Source organism: Carex rostrata, chromosome 5, assembly GCF_964058835.1.
Source record: "Carex rostrata chromosome 5, lpCarRost1.2, whole genome shotgun sequence".
Classification (NCBI taxonomy): domain Eukaryota; kingdom Viridiplantae; phylum Streptophyta; class Magnoliopsida; order Poales; family Cyperaceae; genus Carex; species Carex rostrata.
The window spans coordinates 2,948,906-2,976,594 of record NC_135922.1 but is presented as its reverse complement, the minus strand read 5'-3'; the positions used below and the strand labels follow the sequence as shown (position 1 = coordinate 2,976,594).

General features: G+C 34.2%; 2 protein-coding genes across 2 annotated transcripts in view; both read left to right on the top strand.

Annotated features, from left to right (window-relative positions):
• The window catches only part of LOC144554497 (putative disease resistance protein RGA3), a 107,254-nt gene that overhangs the window by 13,260 nt on the left and 66,305 nt on the right, over positions 1-27,689 (top strand). The window lies entirely within an intron of this gene.
• On the top strand, positions 562-3,834 carry LOC144554367 (putative disease resistance RPP13-like protein 1). Its single transcript, XM_078302692.1, has 2 exons — positions 562-916; positions 1,659-3,834. Exons 1-2 carry the CDS (start codon positions 562-564, stop codon positions 3,491-3,493), a joined length of 2,190 nt encoding a protein of 729 aa, XP_078158818.1. The 3' UTR covers positions 3,494-3,834.

Here is a 27,689-nt window from a genome sequence, read left to right as displayed (position 1 = left end):
GATCAAAAAAATTTGTACTAATATTTCTATACATTGAAATTCAAAACTACTCTTTCTCTTTTTCTATATTATTCTATATTATTCTATAATGTTTTTTATGAATAAAAGCATTCTCGTCTAAGACCCAGTTAACGGACCACACAATAAAACACATATATTACATAAAGCATTTGATTCATTTTGTAGCATTGTTTAATGCCATTTTGGACTGCACAGGTGTCGTATATACTATCAATACATCTTTTTTTATTATTTTCATTTGGTTCTGTTCAATTTGCATGTGGTGGTTTCATATATGGTCGGGGACAATAGTCCGTTGTATTTTGAAACAAGTGAAAAATAAATAAAGTGATTCGGATTGGCCCCTATTTCTTTAGCATGCGGACTCCAGCGTGATTCCCTGCTCGGAGTGCGCACCAACTCCGCAACTTCGTAGAAGAATCATGTGAAAAGTAAATTTCACAAGTCTTCTAGTCAAGCAACCAGCCACAGAGTATAGGGACTGAAACTGAACACAGAGAGAGAGAGAAAGAGAGAGAGAGTATCGTTTCAATTCCACTAATGGCGTCAGCACTGTGTTCTTCCATCCAATCCCTCTCCACCAAACTCCTGAAGGCCATTCGTGGCACCCCTTCCACTTCGCACCAGCAGGATCCATCATCCCCTGTTACCGATCAACAGAAAAGTGTTATAAAGGATTTGGAGAAGCTGAGTCGGATGCTTGCGAGGATTCAGGCCGTTCAACAGGATGCTGAAGAGAGGGAGATTCATGACTGCTCTGTTCGTCTGTGGCTGGCGGAGCTGAGAGGTGTGGCCTATCAAGCAGAGGATGTGCTGGACGAGTTCTACTACGAGGTGCTGAGATCCATAGTGGAGAGCGGAGATGCTGCCATTGAGGCTTACCATAGGGACGGGGGTATGCTTTTCTTAATGTATCATGGTCCAAAAAAATAACATGGCCCAGGAAAGCTTGCTTAAAATAGGCTGAATTACTATTCTTTCGATTTTATTTTTGTGCCATATAGTTATCATATTTTATGAATTTATTTCTGAGTGTATTTAAACATCAGTTTAATTTTAAATTACTACAAAAATTATCAAAGTCACAAGTTATATGGAAGAATTTTATTATTATTATTTTCAATTATGATTTTATTTTTTCATATATTTTTTTAAACTTGAAGTTAAAAATAAAACATGGATATCATGTATCTAACTTATAAATGTAATCAACTTTAGTAATATTCATTTGTCTTCACATGTTGTTTAGAAAAAATTATTTTTTCTTATTTTTAGTACAAAAAAAACTTCTCACAAAATAATCCGAGTTTTCAATTCAATTCAATCAATTCCTACCAATTCACGAGATTCTGATTCCGATTCTCATTTTTCCTTCTCTGCATTTATCTTTATTGCCGTAGTGACTAATTACTAGTAAGATAATAACATATATATACCTGAAATGTCACATTTTTTTAATCCTTATTGTTTAAAAAGGTTTATATTTATGGAAATTTAACGCATGTGCAATCCCTCCAGAACAACAAAGAAAAGATATACATATATATAACGTAAAAAATCCATGGGGTAATTTTTCTTCACTAATGAAAAAAATCCATGGGAATAACTAAGAGAAATTTTGATATCCATTTCTATAGGGACTAAGAGAAAAATTGCTGAGATGTACGCATCATCCTCCCTTGCTTCTTATTCAGTTACTAATACCAAGGCCCCCATTCCTAATGGCATGGCTGAGAAGATCAAGGATATAACAGAGAGGTTTGAAGAGATTTCAAATGCTCGTAGGGATCTTCATTTGAGGGAGGAAGATGGGACCAGACTGGTTATTGGTACCCAAATCCGACCGCCAACCAGTTCTCATTTGGACGAGAGGGTTATTTTTGGTAGGGAGGAGGAGAAGGAGAAGATCATTAGCCTCCTGGACCCTTCAAATGGTCCAGATTTTATGGTTCTTCCCATTGTTGGAATGGGTGGGTTTGGCAAAACTACACTTGCCCAACTTGTTTACAATGACTCTAAGCTACGTCGATTGTTTGACAAGAGATGTTGGGTATCTGTATCAGAAGATTTTGATCTAGTGCGGCTAACCAAAACTATAGTTGAGTCGGTGAATAACAGCCCCTGTGAGTTTTTTGAGCTAAACAAACTCCAAGATGTTCTCAAGGAAAAGATAAGTGGTCATGGCTTGTTTCTTGTGCTAGATGATGTGTGGAATGAACAAAGAAATTTGTGGGAGTGCTTTCGAGTTGGTTTTCTTGGTGCTAAATTTGTAAGAATTCTGACAACGACTCGCAATAGCTCAGTTGCTAAGATCATGCAGACAACATCACCTTTTCAATTGAGTTCCTTACCAGAGGAAAATTGTTGGTCACTCTTTAAGCATTTTGCTTTTGGCAGTAGGGAGACAAGTGAAAATGCAAATCTGCATGAGATTGGTCATGGTATTGTCAAAAAGTGCAAAGGCTCACCTTTAGCGATAAAGACACTTGGAGGCATTCTCCGTTATGAAATGGATGAAGAGAAATGGAGGGAAATTTTGGAGAGTGATATATCAGAAATAGATGAGATGGGAGAGGTTATGCCAGCATTGAGGTTAGGTTACTGGAAATTGCCGCAACATCTAAAGCCGTGTTTCTGTTATTTATCTGTGTTTCCAAAAGGTACACTATTTGAAAAAGACATGGTGGTTAGGCTCTGGATGGCACAAGGCTATATTAATGGCAATACAAGAAGTTTGAAGACAATGGAAGAGATTGGAAGCGAGTACTTCGATGAATTGCAAGGCAGATCACTTGTTAATTGTTGGTTCACTCGGTACTTCTTGCTGCATGATTTAATACATGATCTAGCAAGATCCATTTCTCATGAAGCATACCGACCAGCTTTAGAAAATAACGAACAATGCAATGATCCATGCAAAGTATACCATCTGTACTTAACCAAAGAAGATAAATTATTGGGTTCTTTTTTCTCACCCAGCCATCATTGCTCTATCAGAACATTGGTAAATGGATGCCCTGAACAAAACTTGGACTTTGCAATCTCCTATGAGATTGCTTGTGTGAGAGCTCTTCAGTTGAGCTATTCCTTGTTGCCAAATACACTCCACACATTAAAGCACTTGCGCTACCTTTGTGTTCAAGATAGTCAGATGGAAATGCTTCCTGAAACCTTATGTCTTCTTTACAACCTCCAAACTTTGGATCTGCATTGTGATTTTCTTTCGGAGTTACCAGTAAACATCAAAAACCTTATTAACCTTCGGTACTTTCAGCTGAGCAGTGATGAAATCCAGCAGTTACCTGAATCTATCTTCCTACTTCGTAACCTACATACATTATCATTAAGATATTGTAAAAAACTCAAAGAGTTACCAAGGGGCATAGAGCTGTTAAGTAGGCTACGCATTATAGATTTACCTAAATCTCTTACCAGCATGCCATCTAGGATTGGAAAATTACCAACTCTCTAACAGTTGAGTGCGTTAGTTCGAACCCCGGCAAATAGAAAGGCGCACCGCTAGTGGCTACGATCTCTGGCAAAGTAGGAATCTAGCTTGCTAGTCCGAAGTCAGTTAACAAGCCTGAATGTTTCTTACTCTTACTCTTTATTTTGCTTGTTTGTGAATGTATTTGTGCATCTTGCTTGTTTATCTTGTTGGATTTCAGTTTTGCTGTCAGATGCAAATTAAGCCTAAAACTATTTTTATTTTTGTTATGGCAACCATTCAACTCCCCCCAAGGTTTCCGTCAGGGACAATACCTGAACGCTGGTGTTTTTTTGGTCATTTCTAATAATTTTCTATGCTATGTATATTAGTACTTCTTTTCCTTTTTGTCTTCAATTAGGTCATTTCATTAACTGTACTTGTTTCTTTTCAAGCAAAGTTACAATAATACCCGGTTTTGTTCTACTGGATTAATCCCTTGAAGAGGTATTAAATGTGGATTTATGTAATATAAAATTATGGATTACTTGTATGCTCTTCAATGTCATCTGAACAGATAAATTGGGCATGGGTTCACAAGTTGTTGGTGTCATGGTAGTTCGATAAAATCAACAAGTAGCATTACATTTGTGTTTTTGTTCCAAAGAGTGATTTGTGCAAATAATTCCTCCGCAGCGTAATTAAAGATGTCTCATTTAAGCTCAACCTAAGTATAATCGTTCCGTGCAACTGATCTAAGTAAATCAATCCAATGTGGCAACATTTACAGAAAAAGACAATGAGCCTCAAACAAAACAACCATCACTTTTTTTACAATTACTTTTTACGGTCTTGTAGCTCTCTCCACCGATTTTTTTTATTAATATCCTCAATTATATAAAAAATTACAAAAATACTCTAACCACGAGGATCCAAAATTGAGGACATTTGGGCCAAACTGTCAACATGTGTGGCTTACATGTTCATCAGCAATAAAAGAACTGAAGATTGACGAGTGTGGCTTTCATGAAATTATGTTGCAGTCAATATTTGAGAACCTAACAATCTCAAACTGTGTAGAGCTAATCTCGATTAATTAGAGTGATGTAGAAGCTCGCTAGAGACCCTTAACTATATATTTAATAGTAGAAACCCAACCAGTACCAACACCTTGGATAAATTTTCTTGAATTCCATGCTTATGCCTTGATCAATTCATAGAGCATACAAAAATATACCCAAGTTTTTATAGAATAGGAAAAAGAGGTGATTTCCAGTCCTAGAACAATAATTTGTCGTTATAGGACCAAATAGTTTTATTATACTGATATCCTGCATAAAATCCTCTACAACAATCGTGGCTTACTTGCATGTCATGTCTAATTTTGATTGGCAGTTGAATCCGATTGACAAATCCCAAGATGATAGAGAAGCTGAACATGAAAGTGCTGGATGAACAACTAAAGATTAAATATGCTGGTAAGGCCATGTAGAAGACTTTTTGAACTTTGGATAATTATTTTATATATTAATTTATGTAATAATTAGGATTTTTAAGAATTGCAAACTAATTAAATAAGAATCATAGGATGAATCAGCAGTTATAATTGTTACTGGTCAGGCGGATTAACATAATTACTTAGAATTAGCGGATTCAGCTGATATCGACTATGAAAGTAATCTTCCCTAGCAGAACACTGTGATCACTTGAATTGCTAAACTAATAGGACAGCTGAGCTTGAACATTTTTTTTCTTTTATGAAGGGTAAAGCATTCTTTTGGAGCAATTGATCTGAGATTGTTTATAACTATCTGCATCTGTAATAATCATTTAATTGCCTAAACAGGTACATCGCAGATCGGGTATATTTTCTAAACTATGGTAGTTTTTTATATGGTCAGGACTATTTTGAGACAGTTTTGGTGCCTCCAAAATGCATGATTTACGGTTTTAAAATTTTTAGAACCATAATTCATATAGCCATTTTCATTTCGTGTGGAATATGACCATATGCTCGATTGCTACTTATCCTTTGATTTTTAAGTATGATAGTATGAGATGAATGTCTGTTTAACAAAATAACTCGCTGCAATTCTAAATACTTTTTTTGTTTAATTAGTGTGACTGTTCTTTTCAAAGTGAGAAGCGCTGAGTAATGCCTCCTAGGCAGTACCCAATTTCTGCCATGGAAAATCCCAACCAACTCCAAATGGGTTTAGAGCATCAAATATCTCAGACATTTTATACATTTGCTTTTGTGGGATATAGTATCAGTTTTGAGTTTTGACTGCTTCAACCTTCTATTTTGGTGTCTCATCAGTGCAAAGGTCAAATATTGGCTTAATTTGTGATTTGACTTGATGAGATTAAAAAAAATAGAAAATATTTTTATTTTTTATTTTTTTTCAATTCATTCTGAGAGCATTTTCATGAGTCCCAGAATGTTAACATTATGTATCACTAGAGAACAAGGCTACAGCTAGTATTTTTTTTTCAAAAATGGACATATAGAAATTACAATAAAGGACTCTAATTTTCATATATAGATATGTATTCAGTACTCCAGAAAGATTGCAATTTCATCAAGTGGAGCCGGTTTCTACTGATTGAGGCTTCACTCAATGAAACATTGTACCAGATTTGTTCACTAAAATTGTACTAACTGATACTTGATGTTGAAAGCTCAAATGCACAATAGTACTCAGAAATAACTAAATCAAGAAATTAAACAGCATTATCTTTGTTAAACGTCTCTCTCAAACCCTGTTAAATTTCATGACAGATAACACTCTGCAGCAACCTGTGTTGAATTATAGATTATAGCTTATTAATTAAACCGTTTGTTTCAATGAAATTGTTTTTGTAATGAATCTTATATTTTGTTTTGTTGGCTCTGTTTCTTGTTAAAATTTTGGCTTTGTGATGGAAGCAGGGCTTAATGTTGGAATTCTGTCATTTGGTGGGTTTATTTGCAATTTTCTATGAAGTATAATTTGCTTTGAAAAAGTATTAACTTGGCTGTCTTAATGTTATTGGCACTTGGTGCAATATCATTGGCTAATTGTTCTGTTTTTAATTTGATTAGTGGGATTGAATTAGAAATTGACCACTTTATCAAGCTAATCATTTGAGAGTCTCGTAGTCGTTATCGATTTCAAATATTTTATTTTTATCCCGTAATTTTAATAATATTTTGAAAATAAATATTTCAATTTGATATTTTTAAAATTTAAATTGTAAATCTTTATGCATATTTTTTTAGTAACACTTGAAATATTTGACTATATTCCTCATTAATTTTAATAATATTTTTGAAATTATTTGCTGAATTTACTTATAGAATAAAAGATTGAAGTACTTGATTAAGAATATATTAACCTCAAGAGAAAAAAAAGTGGCTGCCATGTGGCCCCATGCATGGCATCCATCCCACTTAATTCTAATTGAACAATAGTTCGGATTTCCTAAAGTAACTCAATTTTTTAATTCAGATTCGGGTGTCAGATTCAAATCGGGCCGTTAGATTAAAGGGACCCGTGCGCTCCACCTCGAATGGAACTGGTCCAGATTCGAATTGAACAGTCCGGATCTAAACTCAAAATTGGGTTGCTTTAGGGAATCCGGACCCAATTCCAACCACCCACTATTGTTTTTGCCCTCTTTTTCTATTAACATTCTCACTTAACAACAGAGAAAAGAAAACAGAAAACCAAAAAAAAAAATCTGAAAAAAAAAAAAGAAAGATAAGAGAGAACAGATAAAGAAAAATGAAAGAATAAAAGCAAATTTTGTACTCCGTACATTGAAGGTTCGATCCTACGTTGCCGGTAATGTTGAATAATTAATTGCAATTTGATTTGATTTTTTGGAATATGTCGCTATTAGGCAATCAGATTTCTATAATTTGAGTTTTCATTATGAAAAATGTATGTGGATGTTGGATTATGAGGGCATATATAACAGGATATTAGGTCTAGGAATATGAATATGTTTTTGAGATTCACTATGGTATTATCTGAAAACCTAGATCCGACAACTAAAATATGAAAACTCAATCTGATATATTTTTATGGATAATTCAGTTCTGAATAAATTATTCATAAAAGTGCGTTAAATAAGTTATTTGTACAGTTGAGTTAGGGGTGGCAAGAAAGCTCGTAGCTCGTGGACCGTTCGCGACTCGCATTTAACTCGCTCGCTAACAACTCGTTCGTTAGTGGCTTAAGCTATTAACGAGCCAGCTCATCACTAGCTCGATCCAAAATTAACAAGTTTGAGCTGGGACCTAGCTCGCTCGCGAGCTGACGAGCCAGCTCGGTCCAACTATGAATTTATGAAATGGTATGAATTTATGTGAATTTAGTATGCACGAATTTATTTTGTGAACTATGTTTGCATGAATTTGGAGATTTAATATTTTAGTATGTATGAATTTAATTACAAACTTAATTTATGGTAGTTAACTTTATATTACATTATCTAATACATTTGGGCTTTTGGCCCACGAGCTTTCGCGAGCTGGCTCGGCTCGCTCATTGTCAAAACAAGCGAGCCACGAGCCACTTTTTAAGCTTGGATCTGAATGTTGGCTCGCTCATGACTCACTCATTGCTAAAACGAGCAAGCCATGAGCTTGGTCTAGCTCGGATCAAGCCGGCTCGTTGCCAGCCCTAAGTTGAGTTTATTATTTTTTCAGATTATTTTTATTTGCAACGTAGGATGATACAACAAAACTGCCATCAGTTTTATTTACAATATTTTTATACGGATTTCTACTAGTTACCTCCACGGGAGTAACAACCAAGCTAGAATCCAAAACTGAGGACGTTTGGGCCTAAAGCTCAATCTTTAATTAGATTATTGATGGGCCCAGACAATCAAGCACCAAGCACTAAGCACCAAGGTAAGGATGGGATGAAATGGTCCTTTTAAGATGCAATCAAGCACCATTTATGTAGCACTTTTTAAGTTCTCCATTTTTCATTTCCTGTCCTGTGAAGCTCTCAAAGACGAATTAAGGAGGAAGGGGATTTTTTTTTTATCAGATTTTGTATAGGAGATGGCAAACAGATGATGTTTTAGTATTGATTTGATCAGAGAGGAGCAAGAGGTGGTTGGGGAGATTTTATTTTTTATTTTTCATCTTATACGCTAGTAGCTTTTACGATCTTATATTATATTTGTAATGGCGGTATATTATATTTACTTGAATAATTTTTAAGTCATGGTTTTTAGTAAATTATTTAATTTCATATTGAACATTATTCATTCAATTATACAGATCCTTGCCATCTGACCTTCAAAAAGAAAAAAAAAGAAAATAAAAAACATTGTTCATTTAATTAACGTTCTCAACAAACGCAAAATGCATTTAGCCATTACTAAATAAAAAAGTGGAAGCGGCGAAATAAAATCATACAAAACTGGAATATTTTAAGAGTAAAGCTAGGGTGTGATGTGCTCACCAAGAGGGTTTGGAGTTGTGCTCACCAAACCCACTTGGTGAGCGCATCACACCCTAGCTTTACTCATATTTTAATAACATCTACTTTGTATCTGTCTATTACCTTTAACAAAAGGTAATACACAGACCTAGGTGCATTTTTGCTAGGTTTCGAGTTTTATTTCATATGCGTGCAACCTTTTAATTTTTTAAATGCTAAATAATAGCATCAGGAGGTAAATTGTTTCAAATATTGATTTGTTAAAAAACTTATTGACGAGATGATATAGTTATTAGCATGAAGACTATATCAGCTTTTTTTTAAATTGGATATTTTAATATGAAATTAGTTGTTAGTGTATAATTGTTTTTGTTGGTTAGATTTGTAGATATTATATGAGATTGGTTTTTATATACACCATTAGTACGTGACGGGATTGGTAGAATAAAAAAGAGAGAGTATTTTTGTTTTTGATAGATAAGTAGGATTTGTAGAAGTTTCGCTGATTTAAATTTTGGATCAGAAATTTTTTTTTCCAAAGTTTGTCTGATCGACAAAATAAAATGAATCGGAATTTTTTTTAACAAATTAAAGTTTGGATCAAGAAAATTTCTACTAATATTTCTAGAAAATCAAAACTACTCTTTCTCTTTTTCTATACTATTTTGTAATATTTTTTTATGAATAAAAGCATTCTCGTCTAAGACTCAGTTAACGGACCACACAATAGAACATATATCTCTCCTCCTTATTAAGGAGCTTATTTCCAGATCGCACATAGATGAATTTTCCAAATTATGAGCTTCAACACTTAAGTATGCATTGGTCGCGCCACATATGATCCCAGTGCCCGTAGACCGTGCGCCGCATCCGTGGACCGCGCCTCTGAACCACGTACGGCACCTGCGGACCGAGCCTGTGCACCGCGCACCCTTTTTCTTTTTTTTGCTGAAGGCGGAATTCGAACCCAATTGGATTCTGTTGGTGCCAAAATTCTTACCACTACACTAGAGTTCACATGTGTTATCTTGTAGATAAATATAGTATTTAACTACTTTTCTCTACAAATTTGATTTAAATTATCTCTCCTCCTTATTAAGGAGCTTAATGTTTTTTACTACATAATTTGCTCCCGTTGTTGTGCACGGACACGATTACTAGTATTACATAAAGCATTTGATTCTTTTTGTAGCATTGTTTAATGCCATTTTGGCCTGCACAAGTATCGTATTGTATCAATACATTTTTTTTTATTATTTTCATTAGGGTTATATATTTTCAATTTGCCATGTGTTGGTGCCATATATTGTCCGGTACAATATATAGTCCGTTGTATTTTGAAACAAGTGAAAAATAAATAAACAATTTGCCATGATGAATTTCTTTAGGCATGCGGACTAATAGCGTGATTCACTTGAACATTTCAATATATTAAATTACGTTACTTATACTGTGTATCTCTTATATATATTATGATAATTCAAGAAAATGGCAAGGTGAAAAATCAATATGTAGCATGTTATTGTTAAAAATAAGGTTTTCTTTTCAAGCTAAACATTACAATAATATATACTTATTTCAAAAGATTTATTTTTTTTAGATCAAATCAACTTTATTATAGAAAAATATGACAACTTATGAGAAATATAAGAAAGAACACACAGCTCATCTTGAATATCCCTGTCAATTTTTGCTGCAAGGAAAACAACAAAATAAATTTTAAAAATTAATACTCCGTCACATTGACTATATATATATATATATATATATATATATATATATATTTATTAATCAATGAACTTAGAAAAGAACAATATTGAACGCAATAAATAAATACTAATTTAATCATATATTTTCAGAAATTGTCTATGCAATATTAGTCGTGTTCAAATATTTAATTCATGTAATAAATTCTACAATTATGTTCTGAAAATTTATTAAAAGTTAATATGGTATATATGTACATTAATGATTTCTACGTGCAATTTTTATCTAAAGGTGAATAATAAAGAGACCTAGAACTTTTATATTTTGAGCTTTCTAATTAAAATCTGAATGTATAAGTTCTACATATGCATAGGAACAAAATAAACTCACCAAAATAAAAAGTCTAATATATATAGATATAGAATTATAAGTTAATATATAAAGAAATATAAATATATATATATATATATAGAGAGAGAGAGAGAGAGAGACCATGCGAGATATTGGATTTTGGACTCGGAAACACGTTGATGTAATTAATCAAGAATGATAACTTGATGGATTGCCATTTGATATAATCTAGCTATGAATATATATGGAAGGCTCTTCTCAAAATGCTCAAATTTACATTTTAAATGAAGAATAAAAGCATACCACAAATTTGCTCCTTAAATCCACTAACTTCCATGATTCCTCTGAATGAATCTAGCCAATTAAACAACCAAAAGGACCATGTAAAGTTTCTTATAAATATACCATACAGAGAATGTTGCCCATTAGAATACACAGCGCCTCTATTTCTTTTTAAACAAAAATGAATAAAGATTGCGGCAGCCACCATGCTTCGATCGTCATGCGTTGCCCTACTGAACACCAGCCACAACTGTCACCCTATTTTCATAAATTATAATGGGTAAGAGGATATATGTTTCTTTCATTGTAGAAATGCTTGCTATACCTTGCAAAAATTTCGGATTCGATCCTTTCCTTTAATTGATGCTTTTTTATTTTAATTCTAATAGATAAAAGGCTTATATTTAATTTGTTTATACATTTAGTTATTTATTTTCATTGCTATCAGATCGATACAATTATTATTATTGTTATTATATTCCTTTTTCTGGAGGATCAAAGTTTCGAAATGAATTTATTAAATATTCCCTAAATAAAACTTTTTGGATTCTTATTAAATTATTTGTCTAGACTTAATTAATAGTACTATAATATCAAAGGATTAAACTAGTTAAAGTTTAGAAGTTAGGTCTAATAATCTGTGAAAATAATTGTAAATAGTATTAAAGAACTTTAGAAAATACGGATAAGTACTGTCATCAAACCATATTAATTAGAAGTAGTATTTACATGACTTAGGTTCGGGTTTGAAAGTACTAGAAGAAAAGAAGACCGATTAGGAATCTCCTACAGCAACAGGTGCGGGTTTCCTAGACTTTATAAAACTATTTTACTTTTCTTTTGTCATTCAATTGTTTATTATTATTGCATTGGTTGAATTTATGCATGTTGTTGTCGAACCATTCGTATGACTTGAGTAGACACAAATAACTTGCATGAAATGATAGGATTCATATATTGACCAATGAACTTGCATGAATAGAATGTGTTGAGCATGACATGAACTGTATGATTGAATAAATGTGTATAGCAGTGGCTAATTAAGATATAATTGGCACTGAACCGAAGTGGTAGGGGTTCAAATTGCGTTGGGAGCCAACGTTATTCATTACTCTAGAAGAAATCTTGTGCCGCCCCGTATAATGCAATGAATCTTGGGCCCTATCGTAGTTCGAAACAAAATGCATTATTCCTAAAAGGAATATTCGGCCATATCGGACCAGGGAACCAAAATCAGTAAGCGGAAACGTAACTTTGACATATCGCACAGTATTGACCAGTATCAGAAACCGTATCTAGGCGTTAAAGATATGCCACATAATCTGATACGCTAGTTTGTGTATTGGATACGTATCAGTGCCGTATCAGACATGTATCGGTATCTGATACGTGTCCGTTATAGGTACAAAATGCAATCTAGAGTATCCGACTAATATAGGTGTACATGCACTATACCCTCACGTTAAATCTGGCTTCGATGGTGAGACCGGAGATTTTAGGGTTGCACAAAATTCATCTTCGACTTTTTTTTTTCAAGCCAGCATGTATTTGTGCATCATGTTGCTTGACTGGTCGTTCTAACTATTCCTTAAGCTGGTTTGTGCCTTACACTTGCTTACTTGAGTCGGTTAGATTTTTAAAATTGAGAGTGTTGAGGAAGAAAGAAATGTCTTGGATTGTTGTTTTTTAAGGTCTAACATCTTTTTTTTCTTTCTTTTTTCTTCTTCTTCTTGGTCCGTCCCTCCGGAATTGAATCCTCTTATGATACCAGGTTGAATTTTGAGAAAAAATAACTAATTTTATTAATTTCTCATATTATTTCAATCTCTTATAATATGGTGCGTAGTTTTAATATAATAGATACATATTATCTCCATTCCATTATTAAGCACGTTGGGTGTCCGATCCGCCAACGGCTATAATTGAAAAATAAAATTTCGGATTTAATCTCAACCCTTCAATTACATAATATATCTTATGTTGATTAAATGCATCTGAATAATGTATAGAAGTCTATATTTAACTAAAAACATACTCACCACACATACCGCCACACGATGTATTACAATTAAAATTAAATAAACTCTGAAATTGAGCAATATAATTTGTTTCCTTATTTCATTCATTATTTATTTCTCCCTCTCCAATTTAGTGATATAATTATGTTTTCTTATTTCATTCCTTACCGCTCTTCTATGTTTCTATAGCTATTGCCGTGAGAATTCTAGAAATTTATCAATTTTGTTTCTATACATGACAGGAAGAATAGAAAGAAAAAAAAAATTAGAAAGGTCACCAAAAATATAAAATCGTTGGTACTTAAAATACCAATGTATTTTTAATTTCAGGTTTCTTCGTTCAGTTTGCTTACGGCATGGGTATTATATCTAATCAACTGTATCAATTATTATATTTTGTACAAATTAATTTAAAATTAGAAAGCTATTATTTGAAATCATTGGTACTTAAAATACATAATCATCACATCATCAAATTATTATAAGAGATCATGATTCAAAGTAATTAAAAATACATAATAATATAATTCTATTCAAAGATCATGTTCCCCAATTTTTTAAGAATTATTAATTTTATTGAATGTTTTCTTTTCAAAAAAAATTCTCTTACTGTATATCCCGTTGCAACGCACGGGCATGATACTAGTAGTTTTATATATATGTTAACTAATACTAATTGATCTCTAATATCAAATTGATATGCTATCATTGTAATTTATATATAATTGATTATTCATTTTCAACACTTTTCATGCAAAGTTACAATAACACCAGGTTTTGTTCTGCTGGATTAGTCCAAGCTGAACTGCAAATTACCTTGAAGTGGTATTAAATGTAGATTTATCTAATCCAAAATTTATGGTTTACTTGTATGCTCTTCGATGAGATATCAACAGAGAAAAAATTGGGTTCATAAGTTGTTGATGACATGCTAGTTGGATAAAATCGATTAGTAACAATAAATTTGTGTTTTTCTTCCTAAACAGTGATACTTGTGCAAACAATGCCTTAGCAGCCCAAACATGTCTCATTTAAGCCCAACCTAAACCCAAAGATGACAACATTTCACAGAAAAGGACAATGAGCCTCGAAAAAACTACTCTCCCATCTTATTTACAATTATTTTTATGGACTTGTAGTTCTCTCCAGTCTCCACGTGGTAACAACTAAGGCCGGATCCAAAACTGAGGATATTTGGGCTGAAGGGTCAATCTGTAATTAGATTATTAATGGACCCACACAACCAAGCACAAAGTCAAATATGGGAAAAAAATTGTCTTTTGAGTTACAATCCAATCACCATAATATAGGGTCAACCTGTAATGATCATATATTAATGAGATTTTATTGTTATTACTGTGTATGTTTATTTAATTGAAAATTTTTAAGTCATGTTTCTTCTGAAGTTATTCTTTTTTAAGTCATGTTTCCTCATGTGATGGAAGCAAGGCCTATTTTGGAATTCTGTCATTTGGTGGTCTTATTTGCAATATTTCATGAAAGTATAATTTGCTTTGAATAAGTATTAACTTGGCTGTCTTAATGTTATTGGCATTGGTGTTGCAGTCTCATTGGCTAATTGATCTGTTTTAAGTTTGGTATTTGGGGCTGCATCAGAAATTGACCACTTTGTCAAACTACTCTCCCATCTTATTTACAATTAATTTTAATGGACTTCTAGTTATCTCAAGTCTCCACGTGGTAACAACCAAGACCGGATCCAAAACTGAGGATATTTGGGCCTAAGGGTCAATCTGTAATTAGATTATTAATGGGCCCACACAAGCAAGCACCAAGTTAAATTAAGATGGAAAAAAATGGTTTTTTTAGTTGTTTTCCAATCAACATTTATGTAGGACTTCTTTAAGTTGATCAACTTTTCATTTCCTGTAATGATCATATATTAATGAGATTTTATTGTTATCACTGTGTATGTTTATTTAATTGAACAATTTTTAAGTCATGCTTCTTCTGAAGTTATTCCTTTCTAACTCATGTTTTATCATGTGATGGAAGCAGCGACTATGTTGGAATTCTGTCATTTGGTGGTCTTATTTGCAATATTTCATGAAAGTATAATTTACTTTAAATAAGTATTATAACTTGGCTGTCTTAATGTTATTGGCACTGGGTGTTGCAGTCCCATAGGCTCATTGTTCTGTTTTAAGTTTGGTTTTGAGGACTGAATCAGCAATTGACCACTTTGTCAAACTAATCATTTGTCGTATTATGGCCTGATTGATCATTATATTTTGACATAACAAATAGAAGCAATGTCATTATATATTTATATAACAAATAGAAGCAATGTCATTATATATTTATATAACAAATAGAAGCAATGTTATATTGTTTACATTGTACAATATTAATTTGTAGTTGGTCTTATGTCGTAGTCTGGAAAATAATTTCTATCTAGTACCATCCTCATAATTTAACACTAATGATAGTGTGGGATTATAAATAATAATAAGATTTTTTGTGGCAAGACCTCTCTATGTGCATCTATTATTATATCACTTTCACAAGTTTGGCGATGTCATAGTAACATTTCTATATTTATAGCTAACAAAATCGGTAATCAAATCTTGCACATATATTTTTTATATTTATAATTTTATATTTGTTACAAACCCCTTATTTTAAATATTTATTTATTAATAAACATGTTATTCCATTTTATTTGGAATATTTGCCAGTGGAAATTATTGTTACTGTCATTATTCATATCAAATAATTTGACAAATCAATCAACATTTTATTGTGACTAGCCTATATTCAGTGACGGCCCATATTAGTCAAATTATCATATGATTTGATTTATAACAAGTTTGGTTAAAATCCGATTTAATTTGGCTAAGTTATACCCAAACCAGCATTTTTCAGAACCCATTGCGGCCCGCAATAGGGCTGTTGCGGCCCGCAACAAGTTCCAAATTTTCCAGCCTCTGCAAATCGTTTCTGCCTCCATTCATTGCGGCCCGCAATGAATGTATTGCGGCCCGCAATGACCTGGTTGGTCTCTGCCTCCATTCATTGCGGCCCGCAATAAATGTATTGCGGCCCGCAATGACCTGGTTGGATTTTATTCTGCGAAATTCCCTCTGTCTACTCTCATTGCGGCCCGCAATAGGGTTATTGCGGCCCGCAATAAGGTACAGTTTTTCATTCCTTTGCCCATTCTCGTGAAATTTCACCCCGTTTTCAAACCCGATCAAATCCCCGTATAATTAAACAATTATTCCCCATTTACTAGAAATTTTAATGACATTTAAACATGCAATTTCAACATTTAAGTCATAACAACAATTTAAAACATACCGTTAGGGTTTTATAACATAATATGGTTCGATAATAACCTATACATCAAAATAACCGACTACGGGTTCAACTACACATTCAAAATGGCATAAAGGGTTTGGCATAACCTATTAGCTCGGCCTAAACTCACGCGTCGAGCCCGAGTCCCACTTCACTCGCGTTTACCTGCACATTTCAATTCAAAGGGAAAAATTCCCCGAGGGGAGGGGGTGAGAAAACCTGTCATCCGTTTTCTCAGTGCGGAATTTAAAGGGCTACTGGATTTGTGAGAAATCCATCACCAGAACTAAATACACTAGCAATAGGGCATCTATTTATTTATTCACCAATAATCATAAATGCACATGTACCGGGAATAGATTCAAACAGATTTCAATTCACATCTCATCAACATCAATCAACGAATTTCTAGAAAGATTTGGTTTCACAGATATAATATATATATAAGTCTGGTTATGAGGTACATATATCAACTATCGATCACCTCCGGCTTAACAGTCCTATTTTCTGGTTTCAAGTCATACAATTTCATCAATTCATCACTTAAATTATACACGGGCATATTCCGCGAATATGCAACAGAATATCACTTTTCTCAAAAAGAAATCACTGACACTTTCACTGAATCACTGAACCACAGTTCTACCTAAAATTACACTGCACTTCCCTTACCCAACCGGTACTGGGTTTACTAGGGCCATTCTCCAGATGCGCATAAGGATCCTGGATGAAAGTTTAGTAGCTAGCTAGACTTTCCACTATGATACACTGTTCACTTCACACAATCAATCCAAGTCATACTGTGGTTCCACTCATTTATTCAAAACGACAGATCAACAATCGATAAACCGTACCAACATGAGAATCATAACAGTTATACAATTCAATTACACTAATATCACAATTAATGCAATGCGGCAACAAATGCTTTCAATCAGAGATTCAACATGCTATGCACAGTTTATTTAAATCAAGCAATCAACATAAATATAATAATATGCACCGTTATTTAGTTCTACGAATAAACCCCAAAACATATCCCGTGAACCCCCGCACCTGGTTACGTAGGGCACGTAGAGGGTCCGCGATCTCGCGACTCGGTAAGCTCGTCAATCCCGCTAGCCGTGCTCGTTAGGATCTATACATAGGTCAATTCATTAAATTCCGGCACTTTTACAATTTAGACCCTAATCAATTTTTGGGAAAATCCACAAATTGGAAATTTGGTTGCACTTTGGAACACGAAATCAATCAATTTACACTATAGAAACAACAAAGGCACGGAATAATCAGTTTGGTACGATTCTACGGGTTTTCACCGAAACCCTAAAAACACGGAATCAAGAAATGAGAGAGAAATAGAAAGGGAAATTACCAATGGAACGGATGGATGTGCGAGGTTTGAGCTCCTCTTCCTAAATCTCCGTTTTCGGGCAATACGGTCACCGGGGGTTGTCTCTCTCTCACTCTCTCGTTGTCTTTCTCTCTTGGCGGAAACAAAGGAAAAGAGAAGAGATGGGGGCGCAGGAAAGGAAATGAAGGAGGGGAAAGGAAAGAATGACAAGGGCCCCCACTTGTAAGTGGTCTTTTTGCAAAATAAACCCTCCACTTGTTCGATATTGATTAAATGATTTATATAACACCTATTGCTCCTCTTTCTTAACACAATTAATCGTATAATTATTGTTCACCATCCACGTCACTAATTTCGTACATACGTATATATATATTATTCGATTTAACCACTTATTATTTTAATTAAATCTGAATTTTAAAAGTTCACAGTGTTACATATTTCTAACTACAGATTACAAACACGCATGTGACAATTTCTTGAGATTACAACAAGCATTTGGTCATGTTTCTTTTGCAGATATGCATGAAATAAATTACGTTAATTATTTTTTGTCGACGTTTGGTTTTACCTAAGCTAATGCTAATGGCCCTATGGAAACTATATTTTCTGATAGATTTTTTTCATTAATTAAAAATTTATGTGCCGAAAAAAAAAACATTTTTTTTTTCAAAAAATAGGTAGGACATTTGAGTCGGACTGCAACATTTTGTTTCCCTAAGCTAATGCTAATGGCCCTATGGAAACTATATTTTCTGATAGATTTTTTTCATTAATTAAAAATTTATGTGCTGAAAAAAAAAACATTTTTTTTTTCAAAAAATAGGTAGGACATTTGAGTCGGACTGCAACATTTTGTTTCCCTAAGCTAATGCTAATGGCCCTATGGAAACTATATTTTCTGATAGATTTTTTTCATTAATTAAAAATTTATGTGCCGAAAAAAAAAACATTTTTTTTTCAAAAAATAGGTAGGACATTTGAGTCGGACTGCAACATTTTGTTTCCCTTTGCCATAACAATCACACGAAAGACCAAATGAAAAATAGAGAGACTTCATCAATAATACAGTTCCACCCTATGAGAGAACCAATGAGGGATAGTTGAGTTATTTTAATCCTTCAAGACATCATTCCCAATAAAATAACTCCACTTGGGTTATTTAAAGCTTCAAGAGGGACCAGTGTTCTAAATAGCTAGCTATAGCTATGCTATAGCTGTGCTATATCTTTTTCGGACCCTAAAAACTATGATGCTATGAGTTATATATAGCTAGCTATCGGCGCTATAGGTAGCTATTTAGTACAATCGCTTATTTTTTTTAACCGTCCTGCTATACCACTATAATCGCTATTTGAACCATTGAGAGGGACCATTCCCCATAAATGTAATTTAAGGCTTTTTTTCTTTTCGGAATTAGTACTTTTCTTTGCTCTTTTGTTTTTTTTTGCCTTTTTCCATATTTTGTAACTGTTTTTTCTTTTTGCCTTTCGTGCTACGAGATTGTGCACTAATGGTGCGATTTCAATCAAAATGGGATTTTGTGGTTGTGCATGAGTGCATCTATAACATCTAAAAATCTAAAAATACTAAAACCGTACCAATACTACAGTTTATTTATTTATTTATTTTTAAAAAAATTAATTGGACCTACTTCCATTAAGAAAATAATTGAGTTCTTTCTTTTTACAATAGTACAGTTTCCTTCTCTTTCCAGCAGAAATAATTATTTTATTTCTAAAAAAAAATCCTAGTTGAGGTATTAAAGTTGTCCACCATTTTGTCTATTTTTATGTCTATTTTTCATTTCGTTGTCTTACGTATGACATATGAATCACAATTATATATTTAATTTACGAGGAGGATTCAAATGCATCATAACGTTGTGCTCCAATATACTCCACCCTCATAATTTAACACACATGATAGGTGATGGATAATAAATATAAAGATTGTTTCTGGCGAGAAATAGGTTCGTCATTATTTTTATTATAGCTCTGTCAGAGCCTGTTTGATCAGAGAGGTAAGTTGTTTAAAGTATTAATTTGTTAAAAAAATATATAGTGACATGCCAAAATAGTTACTAGCAAAAACAATATATCAGATTTTTTAAAATTGGATACTTGATTATCAAGATTAATTGTTGGTGTATATATTATTTTATTTTTGCTGTGTGATATACCATATAGCAAAACCATATTTGATTATCACATGGTTGGTGTAGCAAGATAAGAACAACAATTAATAGTCCATTGTAATAGAAAGAAGTTACAATTATAGAAGAAAAATAATAGCCGTCCCCTACCTACAGCATGAATTTCTATGCCAAGTGTGACAGTGACACAGAAATTAAACAACCCACGGCTTGCTTAACAACTACGGAACTCCATTGAAGAAACAAAATTTAAATCAATTTGCACAAATCTAGTCTACCAACAAGCCACATAGTAGAGACTGAAACTGAAGAAAGAGCATTTCAATTGAATTTAATGGCATCAGGGTTGTTTTCTTCCATCCAATCCCTCTCCACCAAGCTCCTCCATGCCATTCGGGGCACCCTTTCCACTTCGCACGACCAGGATCCACCATCCCCTGTTATTGACCAACACAAAAGTGTCAGAGAGGATTTGGAGAAGCTGAGTCGGATGCTTGCGAGGATCCAGGCTGTTCAACAGGATGCTGAAGAGAGGGAGATTCACGACAGATCTGTTCGGCTGTGGTTGGAGGAGCTGAGAGGTGTGGCCTACCAAGCAGAGGATGTGCTGGACGAGTTCTACTATGAGATGCTCAGATCCATCGTCGAGAGCGGAGATGATGCCATTGAGGCTTACCATAGGAACGGGGGTACGATTTTATGTTTTAGGGAGAATTTCATATACCACACAAAATCTAAGATATTAGGCATTTTATATCTCAAATTCTATAATTACATATTTATCATCCTAAATTCTAATAACTCACATATTTACCCAATATAATTTAAATATATATCAATTATGCCCAAAATTCAAATTATTTCAGTTTAAGGTTATGAAAACTACAATTAATTTAGGATTAATTAAAACTAATCTCTTTCCATCTAGACGATACACTTAGTATCTCCTTTCTCTTCATTATATATCCACATAAACAAAAATATTGAAAACTTTGAGGTGATCATAACCGAAATCAACAAGCATCAACTATCAGCAAGCATTTATATTTTTATAAATGAACAACAAACAAAAAAAATAAAAGTGATGTTGGAGAAGCAGATGGCACAAATTCTAAGGAGGACAGGAGAGATGAGGAAATGTTTCAGTGCTAAAGAGAGTGGTAGAGACTAGGAGAGGTTTTAATGCAAAAGGGGAAGAGTCACGTCAGAAGAAGGCGTGAATGATTCTGTGCAGGAGTAGTAGTGGTAAGGGACTAATTAATTAAGAGTTTAATTATATTTTACATAATATTTAACTTAACTAATCTTATTTTTTTAATTTAATGAATATATGATTTATTACAATTTTGGATGTTAAATACGTAGTTCCATAGTTTTTGAGTGGTATATATGGAATTCCTGATAATTTTATCAATAGAAAAATAAAATAAAAAATATTGAAAAAGGGTTAGGTTTCTATGAAATTTTTATTTATAGGTCGAACGGGATGGTTTATCCCATCCGCTGGACGGGATAAATATTTCCGTCTTGCTAATCATCATCAAATCTCCTGGAATCAAATTGCTAATTAACAAAATATAAAAAATATCTGGATGGTATAAACAATCCCATCCAGACCACACACGAAAAAATTTCCCGTCCAAAGCATTGGTTTTTACTATCTCGGTTTTTGTCTCTTCTTCCTGAAATTTCATAGTTTTTTGAGATGGGAGGATTTAAAGAGTTATACATTATTCTTAGCTAATATTATATATCTATCAGCTGATAGATATCTCGAAGAGCTCCACGTTTCATCAGCTGATACATCCCTTATATGCCATATGCAAACATAAACAGTTCCACGTGTCAAGCATCCGGATCCACTGTACCATGATTTCTCACCTTCCTTCTTTCTGCTTCTGGAACGGGATAGTTTACACCATCCGGATTTTTTTTTTTCACAGTCGGACGGGATCGCATTTATCGTCCCTAGTTTTTCTTTTCTATGTTTAGTTAATTTGATTAGTGGGCAGACGGAGATAGATTAGCTAATGGGACCGGAAAAATCATCCCGGTTTATCTACTTATCGAATTTCCATTAAAACCATCCTGTTTCGTGAAAACCATCCCGTTCCACTTGGGCACCAACCCATTAAAATCATCCCAGGATAAACCCAACAATGTACGGAAACCTCTTGTCTTACTAGCTCACGTGTGATGTGTGTATGCATGCTAACTCATGTGAGTTGGGCTGTTTTACATTTATCTTTGCCGCCATAGTGCCCAAGTGGTAAGGCGATAAGGCACACATGAAATGTTGCATTCTCTTAATCCTCATTGCCTAAAAAGAAGTTATAGATGTGTGACTTTTAACCCTTATGCACTCCATCCAAAACGAGAAAAAAAAATAATAAAAAATCCTTGGGGCAACCTTGTGTTAATTTTTCTTGACTTCTCAAGCAATTTGTAAGACAATTAGACCATTTTTTTTGAGATAAAATGGGGATCACTAAGAGAAATTTTGATATACAATTCTACAGGGATTAAGAGAAAATTTACTGAGCTACACACATCATCCTCCCTTGCTTCTTGTTCATTTACAATTACCAAGGCCTCAATTCCAGATGGCATGGCTGAGAAGATCAAGGATATAATAGAGAGGTTTGTAGAGATTTCAAATGCTCATAGGGATCTTCATTTGAGGGAGGAGGATGGGACTCAGCTAGTTATCAGCCCACAAATCCGGCCACCAACCAGCTCTCATGTGGATGAGAGAGCTATTTTTGGTAGGGAGGAGGAGAAGAAGAAGATCATTAGCCTCCTCAACCCTTCAAATGGTCCAGATTTTATGGTTCTTCCCATTGTTGGAATGGGTGGGTTCGGCAAGACAACACTTGCCCAGCTTGTTTACAAAGATTCTAGGATTTGTCAGTTGTTTGACAAGAGATGTTGGGTATCTGTATCTGATGATTTTGATCTAGTGCGGCTAACCAAAGCTATCATTGACTCGCTAAGTCAAAAACCTTGTGAGTTTTCTGAGCTAAGCAAACTCCAAGATGTTCTCAAGGAAAAGGTAAGAGGTCTTGGTTTGTTTCTTGTGCTAGATGATGTGTGGAATGAACAAAGAAATTTGTGGGAGTGCTTTCGAGTTGGTTTTCTTGGTGCTAAATTTGTAAGAATTCTGATGACGACTCGCAATACCTCAGTTGCTAAGATCATGCAGACAACATCACCTTTTCAATTGAGTTCCTTACCCGAGGAAAATTGTTGGTCACTTTTTAAGCATTTTGCTTTTGGCTGTAGGGAGACAAGTGAAAATGCAAATCTGCATGAGATTGGTTGTGGTATTGTCAAAAAGTGCAAAGGCTCACCTTTGGCAATAAAGGCACTTGGAGGCATTCTCCGTTATGAAATGGATGAAGAGAAATGGAGGGAAATTTTGGAGAGTGATATATCAGAAATATATGAGACGGGAGAGGTTATGCCAGCATTGAGGTTAAGTTACCGGAAATTGCCGCAACATCTAAAGCCATGTTTCCTTTATTTATCCATGTTTCCGAAAGATTGTACATTTAGCAAAGACATGGTGATTAGACTCTGGATAGTGCAAGGCTATATTAATGGCAATACAAGAAATTTGAAAACATTGGAAGAGATTGGAAGCGAGTATTTTGATGAATTGCAAGGTAGATCACTTGTTGATAATGGGTGGTGGGGCTACATCTTGCATGATTTAATACATGATTTAGCAAGATCCATTTCTCAAGAGGCATATTCGCCAGTTTTAGAAAATGACCAAGGATGCAATGGTCCACAGAAAGTATGCCATCTGTACTTAACAGGGCATGATGAATTATTGGGTTTAGTGCCCAGCACCTACAGGTCTATAAGAACTTGTGTACAAGAATTCTGGTTAGAGAAGTCTGACTTTCCAATCTTCTCTGACATTGCTTGTGTGAGAGCTCTTCATTTGGAGTATTCCTCATTGCCAAATACACTCGGCACTTTGAAGCACTTGCGCTACCTTTATGTTGAAACTTCAGAAATGTTAGTGCTTCCTGAAACTTTATGCCTTCTATACAACCTCCAAACTTTGGTTCTGAATGCTGAATATCTTAGGGAGTTACCTGGAAACATGAAAGACCTTATTAACCTTCGGTACTTTGAGCTGACCAATGATAACATCGAGCATTTCCCTGAATCTATCTTCCCACTTCCTAACCTGCAAACATTATCATTAAGTTACTGTGACAAACTCAAAGAGTTACCAAGAGGCATAGAGCAGTCAACTAGGCTACACATTCTAGATTTACCTAGATCTGTTACCAACATGCCATTAAGGATTGAAAAATTACCAACTCTTCAACAGTTAAGGGGGTGTTTTATTGTCACGGTTCATGGCATAATTGAGGGACTGAGAGTGCTTAAGCTTAGGGGATCGTTGTGCATATCAGGACTCAGTAACATTGTTGATGTGGAACTCTGCAGAAATGCTAATCTTGTATCAAAGCCAAATTTACACAATTTAACTTTAAACTTTCAGGAAAATTGTACTTGTCCATATCTCAGTTATGAACAAGAACATCTCCATCTCCATTTAACTGACCATTCAAGAAACAATGCAAAGAGTGAGAATGATGAAAAGATACAGGAGGTTGTACTCGAGAGCCTCCTACCTCATGGTAACCTCACAGAGCTTGCAATATTTAATTATGAAGGCCGAGTTTTTCCTTCTTGGTTGCTTAATTCCTTACTTCCCAAACTGACAACTCTCTCTCTTAACTTTTGTACTGAGCCTAACTTCATACCACCATTTGGTCAACTGCCACATCTTAGATTTCTCGAGATATCAGGTAGTGATGGTTTTAGAAATCTGGGAGATGAGCCTAGCACATATTCATTGTTGGTCGAATATGATTCTTCCGAGCAGCCCAAGAAACCTAGTTACCCATCCCTTAAAGAGCTCTCATTGAGGAACATGCACAATTTGGTGGAGTGGCAAGCAAATGATGGCGACTTTCCATGTCTAAAGAAGCTCATTTTAGAAAATTGCCCAGAATTATGGAAAATCCCAACAATTCCACATAACGTCAGGGATGTCACTTTCAAAGACTGCCCAAAATTGAAATTCCTAACATGTCCATCAGTAATAGAGGACTTGGAGATAAATGAGTGTGGCTTTCGGGAAATCATGTTTCATTCAGTATGTGAGAACCTAACAATCTCTAACTGTGTAGAGCTAATCTTGATAAATTGGATGGATAGAGGCATAAATTCTGTTAGAAGAGTTAGTTTTAAACACTGCCCAAAATTGGAACATGTTCCTGTGAAGGATGTGTTACACTAGACCCATTGGATTGATATTGATGACTGTCCCAGATTATATTTGGGAGAAAGATATGTCTACAAGGTAGATGAGCATTTTATAATTTTTTCGTTTCTCGACAATTTTTAAACACTTTGTTTTACTCATTACTCTACCTTCTTTACACTAATTTATTTTACTTATGCAACAGAGAGATACAACGATTAAAGAGTTGAATTGGTCTGGGAATAATGAATTCTATCTTTCAAATTCGAGAATTCCACTTCTAGAAAGTCAATTGACACTATTCTTCACAAAAGAAGACTTTCGAGAAGTGGGATCATTAACATGTGCACCATCAATTGGAGTGAGATGTCAACGTGTAATTCTAAATCTGGCTTCGTTGGTGATACTGGAGATTATGAGGTGCACAAAGGTCATATCAATGACAGGGCTGGATAACCTTAGCAACCTCAAGCGTTTGAGCATATCATACTGTCGAGAGTTATGCAATTGGAATGATAGAACACTGCCACCATCACTGGAGTCCATTCAACTGATTTATTGTGAAATGCTAAGCTTCAGTTGCAGAACTCTGTGATCACTTGAACTTAATTTAATGTAATGATTTTGCTGATCTAATAGCACAGTTGAGCAAAGAGTCAGGTTAGATTCATATATATATATTTACAACCTCCTTCATTTTTAGTTAATTAGATTAAACTAAAAGGAGACATTATTTCACACTTAAGTGATGATAATTTCCTAAATCCCTATAAAATTAAATTATGAATTCAACTGATATTCTCTTTCGCTAAGGGCAATCAAGTTGGATAAGTGCTGCCAGAGGGTATACATCGGTGACATTCTCAATTAGATCAGTACATGACATTTTTTCTTTTATATAGGGTCAAGCATTCTTTTGAAGCAATTGATCTGAGATTGTTTAGATCCACAATTTCATCAGCCCATACAATCAAGCACCACGACAAAGATGTTAAGACATGGTATTGCTGGAGCTGAGACCACTAGAGAATGTTGCTACAGCTAGTAATTCTTTTTTTCTTTAGAAAATATTGGACACATAGAAATTACAATAATGGACTGTAAACTTGTCATATATAGATATGTATTCAGTAATCCCCAAAGATTGCAATTTCATTAAGTGGAGCTGGTATTTACTGATTAAGACCTCACTCAATGCAACATTTGTACCAGATTTGTTCACGAAAATTGTACTATTTAATATTTGATGTTGAAACTTGAAACCTCAAATGCTCAATAGAGCTCGGAAATGACTACATCAAGAAATTAGACAGCATTATCACCAGTATTATAAAGAAGGGTGTCAGCAATCAATTAATGATTTTTACATGGTTGTGTATGTATGTATGTACTAGGTGAAGAAGACATGAATGTAAAGTTAGTGGGGAGGAGAGAGCCAAAGCTACATAACATAGCAGTTGAAAGAAGTATCATAAGAAGAATGAATGAATGAAGAGTATTTAATTTGCTTTGCGGTTTTGGATGCGAACAATAGAGGGGGAGCTTTCTTTGTTAACCACCTCTCTCAAACCCTGCTTGATGTTATGACCTCAATTAGTGATCTTGGTCAGTTTCAAAAGTATCAAGAATTTTCTTAAATTTCTCTATAGTTTTGAATTGCTGGGGCAAAGTGGTACTGGTAAATGCCCAGTAAACTGATCAAGTGGATGAAGTGAAAATAACAATAGAATTATATGTTTCAATCCAGATAACATTCTCAGCAACGGCCTGTGTTTAATTGATCGTAAAGTATATATATAATTATAGATTCTTAAACCATTTGTTTCAATGAATCTTATATTTTGTTTTGTTGGCTCTGTTTCTTGATAAAATTCCGGCTCTGTGATGGAAGCAGGGCTTAATGTTCGAATTCTGTCATTTGGTGGGCTTATTTGTAATTTTCCATGAAGTGTAATTTGATCTGAATAAGGATTAACTTCGCTGTATTAATGTTATAGGCACAGGTGGTGCAGTAGCATTACCTAATTGTTCTGTTTTTAGTTTGGTCGTGGGATTGAATCAGAAATTGTCCACTTTGTCAAACTAATAATTTTATAGTCTCCCGGTCATTTTCGATTTCAAAATATTTGTCTATTATTTTGTCGTATTATGGCATGATTGACTATAATATATATTTATGGACAGTGATAATTAACCCCGCAAAACCAACCCCGCAATTAACCCCGCACAAAATGCCAAAAAACTCCAGCTGTCATTTTTTTTCATAAGGTATTAATACTTACGTACAGAAGTATTTATCTCGAAGAACGAAAGTATTTA

Excerpts from the sequence above, each read along its gene's own strand:
- LOC144554367 (XM_078302692.1), top strand. The coding sequence starts at position 562 with ATGGCGTCAGCACTGTGTTCTTCCATCCAATCCCTCTCCACCAAACTC. Across the intron at positions 917-1,658 it reads GGCTTACCATAGGGACGGGG|GGACTAAGAGAAAAATTGCT; the intron begins GTATGCTTTTCT and ends CCATTTCTATAG.